This window comes from Ammodytes marinus, assembly GCF_949987685.1.
Source record: "Ammodytes marinus genome assembly, chromosome: 20".
Taxonomy (NCBI): Eukaryota; Metazoa; Chordata; class Actinopteri; order Uranoscopiformes; family Ammodytidae; genus Ammodytes; species Ammodytes marinus.
In genome coordinates, this window is record NC_137224.1 from 12,494,608 (window position 1) to 12,500,607 (window position 6,000).

The following is a 6,000-nucleotide window of genomic DNA, read 5'->3' on the forward strand; positions in this document are numbered from 1 at the left end:
TCCTGTGCTTGATTACTGGACAAGGACAGTAGTCCAATTAAATGGCCTAGTGGAGCTATAACTGTAGCTCGCCTTAACTCTGCATGTAGAGATACTGAGTGTCACATACAGTAAATAGCCTTCCCATTACCCCAAATGCCCCTGTGTTTTTCCCTGAAGCCTGAGTGAATAGCCAGAGTACCTCTCTGGGGTATCTGCATGGTGAACATGAACCCTGCTTCTAACGTTGCACATGGTTGACGTGCCACTATGTCATTTCCACCCATCTAATAAAGTCTTTGCACAGCCCTGGTTGAAGTCAATGTACAACAGTAGAATGTAAATTCTTGTGTCATGCCTTATTCTTTCAATTCCTGTTTATTTAGCCAATTACAGACACTGAGGGCCGTGTAAGGGTGGAGGCCAGGAAAGACCTGAGCTGCTTCGTCATAGAGGGGGCAGAGAGGGAGGATGAGGGCAACTACACCATCGTTGTCAACAACCCTGCTGGAGAGGACAAGGCTATGCTGTTTGTGAAGATTGTGGGTAAGTGAAGGTCAAAAGTACAATGACCACAGACGCAAAGGTAACACAGCAGCAGATGATGTGCCATGTTGTGGTTTACAATTCTCTAGTTGTTAAATATTTTTAAAATCAACAAGAAAATTCAATACAGATGAATCTAAAAAACTAATTATGATATATATATATTTTTTTAGATGTGCCTGATCCCCCTGAGAATATCAAATGCTTGGGAGTGGGAGAAGACTGTGCCACCATCACCTGGGAACCTCCCAAGTTTGATGGAGGCGCAGCACTCAAAGGTAAAAGCTAACATTTTTCTCAACCAGTTCATATTAAATGGGGTGGAAAAATACAAATGTATTTAAGTATTGTGTTTATTCTCATGTTGACGTTTGTGTTTTCCCTTTAGGTTATCTCATGGAGAGGAAGAAGAAAGGCTCCTCCAGATGGACAAAGCTCAACTTTGATGTATATGAATCGACTACTTATGAGGCCAAGAGGATGATTGAAGGTGTTATGTATGAGATGAGGGTCTTTGCCATCAACAGCATTGGCATGTCACCGCCAAGTATCAGCTCCAGACCCTTCATGCCTATTGGTACATATCTCAGCCATGTTTACCCCATCATTCTCAACTTCTTTAGTTTTTTCCCATTGTGCATCACCCATCTTCAGTCATCCGAGCGATTGTCTTCAGTCTCTCTTTCTGTCCCCCACAGCCGCAACTAGCGAGCCAATACGTCTGTCAGTTCATGATGTCACAGACAGCACATGCACCCTGAAGTGGCAAGCCCCAGAGAAGATTGGAGCCGGGGGCCTAGACGGCTATTTGATTGAATACTGCAAGGAAGGAGGTGAGAAGTATACATTTTTTTAAACATTATGGCATTCATGGACCATTTCATCCAATTATTATTTAGCCAATTTGTTTTATTTTTATTTTACATATATTTTTTTTCTTTTCGATATTAGCCTTCAGGGATTTAGGTTCAAAAATGGAAAAGAACAAAAAACAGGGAAACAATGAATGTCAAATGCAGATATAATACGCAACATAATGATTCCCATTCACTGGGATTTACTTGGTGTAATTCTCTTATATTTCAGGCACTGAGTGGGTTGTGGCAAACCAGGAGCTTTGTGAAAGACAGGGCTATGTGGTGCGTGGCCTTCCCGTGGGAGAGAAGATCGACTTTAGGGTGGTGGCAGTAAACATCGCTGGACGTAGTCCTCCTGCCAGAATGCAACAGCCCGTCACCATCCGTGAGATCATGGGTGAGTCCTTTACGTTTAGATGTGAACAGACATGAGTCAACAAGTACTTTAAACCTTATTTTTTGAATTATTTAATTATTTGAATACAGCAATGTCTTTTTACTGCTTTAGAATATCCCAAGATCCGTCTCCCTCGCGACCTAAGACAAAAGTACATCAGGAAAGTAGGAGATAAGATCAACCTGACAATCCCCTTCCAGGTTAGAAACAAACCTCTGCTAAGGTTTTGGATCTGTTCCATATTTTGCACGACAGACTTTGTTCATAAATGCAAATAAATAACTGAAAAAAATGAAGTTACGGCACAGCAAAATGCAACACGCAAAATAAAAATCTCCACAAAGCGCACCGTTATAATCATTAGCCGGTTGCTTATCTGCAACAGTGAATAACTTCTGTGTCTAATAGGGTAAGCCACGCCCTGTCGCCACCTGGTTCAAGGATGGTGAACCCATTGACCCCAAGATGGTGAACGTCCGTAACTCAAACGTGGACAGCGTCCTCTTCATTCGCCAGGCAGAGAGAGAGCACTCTGGAACATATGAGCTGGTGCTCAAAATTGAGAACATGGAGGACAGAGCCTCCCTTGTCATCAGGATTATTGGTAAGGTTGTCAGGACCCTGCAACAGCTAACATCTAGCTCTTCTTGTGTTGCAATGTTACTGTATCTTCCCGTGTCTGCCCTCACAATGCTATATTGAAAACTATTAATCTATGAAATAATTTATTTGAGGAACAAAGACACCTCGGACTAATGGACAAATGTATTGCAGTTGAACATGTGAAACATCTGGCATTATTGTGTAATCCGTTCAGACAAGCCTGGACCTCCTTTGAAGTTGAAGGTGGCAGAAGTCTGGGGCTTCAACGCAGCATTGGAGTGGCTGCCCCCTAAGGACGATGGCAACAGCGAAATTACTGGATACACCATCCAGAAGGCAGACTTAAAGACCAAGGTAGTAGATCTGATCATCCCTCAACGAACAACGCTGAAATGACCTCTTTAATTCAATGACATCGCCATCTTCTCTTTCCAGGAATGGTTCACTGTTTATGAGCACAACAGACGGACAAACTGCACTGTGTCCGATCTGATCATGGGCAACGAATACATGTTCCGCGTCTACAGTGAAAACCTCTGCGGCATGAGCGACGAGCCGTTCCACGGCAAAGACACGGCTAAAATTGTCAAGACAGGTGTGACTGTGTGTTCAGTATGTGTGTGTTAGTGTGAATTGTGTCTTAACACTAATTGGAGATGGCGGGTAAAAACGTGTTACATTTCTGCTGTGGTTAACGGGGGTTGACTAAATTTACCCTGCCCTCCGTAGACCTGGAGATAAAACGAGTCCCCTACAAGGAGAAAGACGTGTCCTGTTCGCCCAAGTTTACACAGCCCCTGGTTGACAGATCTGTAGTGGCCGGTTACAGCACCGCCATCAGCTGCGCCGTCAAGGGATTCCCCAGGGTAAGCATGCATGTAAAAGTAGCCTGTGGAGTGTGCTGTACTGGAGCAGGCTGGTATAAACAAATGATGGTCTAAAGTTCATAGGCTTGTATGTAGATAGATCTAGTAGCCTTACTTATCGAAAGGCTATGTTTAGATACGACCAGATTAGGGGAAAACATTGCATTAGAACAAGATCTAATTTATCTCTTAAATGTGTTGCACGTAATCATTCATTAATTTGACTTTTCCACACCGTAGCCTAAGATTGTCTGGTCAAAGAACAGAATGATCATCGGTCAAGATCCCAAGTATTTGATGCAGAACAAACAGGGCGTGCTGACCCTCAACATACGCAGACCAGGCACCTACGACGGAGGCAAATACACCTGCATGGCCGTCAATGATCTGGGCGAGGACAAGTCGGAGTGCACGCTGGAAATAAGACGTAAGTACAGAAGGGAGGAGGGGGCTGTGAGTAGGTGGTTGGTTTTGTTCACATGATGCACACTGAAAGCATTCACCATGACAACTTAAGACATGGAATTGTTTGATTGAGGATATGAATAAGGTACCTTCATTTCTATCAAAAATATATTACATCACAAAACTCGCCATTGCATTTCGGGCTTGCTTTAAGACAAAACCTAACACTCATCTTCTGTCCTCTTGTCCCCACAGCTGCCGTAGACCCGGACAAAGATAAGGACAAGAAGTGAGAGAACCTGAACAGCAAGGATTGTGAACTGAAATTAACCAAACAGTGACTGAATAGTGAATGTCAGTATTTAGAATACACACTGTCAACGGTGCATCAAATAAGTTAGTTAGTTTAGTTATGCCTGCTACGAACAATTGTGTTTTTTGAATGCACTTGATTTCTCCGTCAAAATGCTTCTTGTAACTTTTCATGTGCATGCGGTATAATATTATTTTAGTCACGCAAACATAATTCACAGAGGAGGTAACGATCTCACATACCCCTCCACATACACACACACACACTTGGTCATGCTTTAAAATATTAAAATACTTGGCACGTTGTTATTATTAGAGTTGTTTTCGCAGCTGTTTATCCTTTCCTACCTATAAGGGGCGTAGCGCACACTTGACGACTCTTCAGTTTATCCCTCCTGTCACCCATGTTTGGTTACTGTCACTCTATGTCTCTTGGCGGGGGTATAACTCTAAACAGATTATCGTTGTTCTGTAACATGTACAATGACAAAATAAAGCTGAATCTTGAATCTTGAGGAGCAACCTTTAATTTGGCACAAGTGTGATGTTGGTCTGCACTACACCTCTCTGGAGTAGTGTGCTCTCCTCCTGTGCATTGCCACTCCTATGCTGAACAACAGCGCCACTGCCAGGAGACCCACGGCCACTGCAAGAGCAGTTACGACACCTGTGGGAGACAAGACAAAATAGTGTTGAGGTGCACAAGAATGTGGAACACAAAAATTATATTAGTCATTGTGCTGTGCTGAAAATCCCCACACTTAACTGGTCCCAAAAGTGAACACAGGAACAAACATATTGCAGTGAAACATTAAAGCCTCTGAAAACCCCATCTAAAATAGTACACAAAAAAATCAATGTATGCTGTCAAAGTTTGGTGTCTCAATAAACTTTTACAAAAATCTGATTGAAAATAAATGTTTACAAATATTACTGTTAGAGACTTTTGGGCCCAAATGTGTGGGCGTGGCTCCCTGGGTCATGTATCAAACGGTCTCCATGGCAAAAGTCAGTCATGAAATGATTATAGAATGTTCGGGCAGAGAATTGCCATGATTGGTTAAAAATTCCTATAGTGTCCACCTTATCTAAACCGAATTTTTAAACTTTATCAAACATAAATGAAAATATCTTTCATTTGGACAGAAAAAAATTGTTAAAGGTGCTGTAAGCGGAATGGTTCTTTTAGCTAACTTCCCGTCAGCTACTGCAGTTAGCAGTTCCCTCCCTCGTCCCTACGTCACCACATTAATGCACTGCAGTCTTCAAGCAGCGAGTTATCTAGCATCATCTCAGATCCATAAGTGTGACAAATCATGATTAAAACCATCAAAACAGACATTGGGAAGGATTTTTACCTGCTCCGCCATTGTAGGCGCATAAACATTCACCCATATGTTGCTCTGGCGTGCACCGGCAGTGAGACCATGAGTGAGATGAGTGTCGGTATGTAGCGTGCTCTCTTGTGATTGGATAAAAATTTCGGGATCCACCAATAAGTTTATTTGCCGGTTACATGCAGAGCAGCTGACTGAGGGATCGGCTTTATGAAGCGCGCATATTATGTAAGTGATCACTGTATGAATAAAGCGATTTAACAATTATATTAACATAAATAAACCGCTTACTTCACCTTTAACTGTTTTCAGATACTTTTATGCCACTAACTCCCCGAATTACATAGAAGTGTTTTGTGGATTTGGGTTCTCAGGGGCCAGAAGAATATGTGCTGCATTATAGCAAATGGAAGTCAGTGCAAGCAAGAGAACAAAACAACATCCACCTGTGCTTGACCACTTTGTCCCGAAGCCGCACTCCGCCTCCCAGTCCTCTGCCACCACGTCTCCCACCAGCTCACTGAACACGGACAAAGGGCACGTGTTCACGCCGTTGCATCCTGGCACAGGGTTGGAGAAGGGCTCTCGCCAGGAGTCATTGCGGTAATACAGCTCCAGAGAATAGGAGCTGGGGATTTATTAGGATTAACACAATGATATGACACAGGGTTTTGGTTAAGTGTTATGTAAACAGCTTT

The 6,000-nt window shown here is 42.8% G+C and overlaps 2 protein-coding genes across 7 annotated transcripts in view; one reads left to right on the forward strand and one right to left on the reverse strand.

Annotated features, from left to right (window-relative positions):
* The window catches only part of LOC307266908 (myosin-binding protein C, fast-type-like), a 28,072-nt gene extending 23,634 nt beyond the window's left edge, over positions 1 to 4,438 (forward strand). For 3 of the 6 annotated variants that reach the window (XM_080049036.1, XM_080049035.1, XM_080049037.1), the window contains 12 exons: positions 366 to 525; positions 699 to 803; positions 914 to 1,102; positions 1,224 to 1,358; positions 1,612 to 1,779; positions 1,891 to 1,979; positions 2,188 to 2,383; positions 2,597 to 2,736; positions 2,818 to 2,977; positions 3,112 to 3,248; positions 3,489 to 3,675; positions 3,909 to 4,437. In XM_080049036.1, coding sequence (XP_079905162.1) covers positions 366 to 525; positions 699 to 803; positions 914 to 1,102; positions 1,224 to 1,358; positions 1,612 to 1,779; positions 1,891 to 1,979; positions 2,188 to 2,383; positions 2,597 to 2,736; positions 2,818 to 2,977; positions 3,112 to 3,248; positions 3,489 to 3,675; positions 3,909 to 3,946 — 1,704 coding nt within the window. In that variant the 3' untranslated portion in view covers positions 3,947 to 4,437. Of the gene's footprint in view, positions 1 to 365; positions 526 to 698; positions 804 to 913; positions 1,103 to 1,223; positions 1,359 to 1,611; positions 1,780 to 1,890; positions 1,980 to 2,187; positions 2,384 to 2,596; positions 2,737 to 2,817; positions 2,978 to 3,111; positions 3,249 to 3,488; positions 3,676 to 3,908 lie in introns of all 6 variants that reach the window. The other 3 variants (XM_080049039.1, XM_080049038.1, XM_080049034.1) reach the window with 3 other exon arrangements.
* A 72-nt stretch (positions 4,439 to 4,510) lies between these two features.
* LOC307266921 (testicular acid phosphatase homolog) overlaps positions 4,511 to 6,000 on the reverse strand; it is a gene marked incomplete at its 5' end in the record, with an annotated part of 10,852 nt that continues 9,362 nt past the window's right edge. Inside the window, 2 exons of the mRNA XM_080049054.1 lie at positions 4,511 to 4,632; positions 5,749 to 5,930. Of these exons, the coding sequence (XP_079905180.1) occupies positions 4,523 to 4,632; positions 5,749 to 5,930 (292 nt within the window). The 3' untranslated portion in view covers positions 4,511 to 4,522. The remainder of the gene's footprint in view (positions 4,633 to 5,748; positions 5,931 to 6,000) is intronic.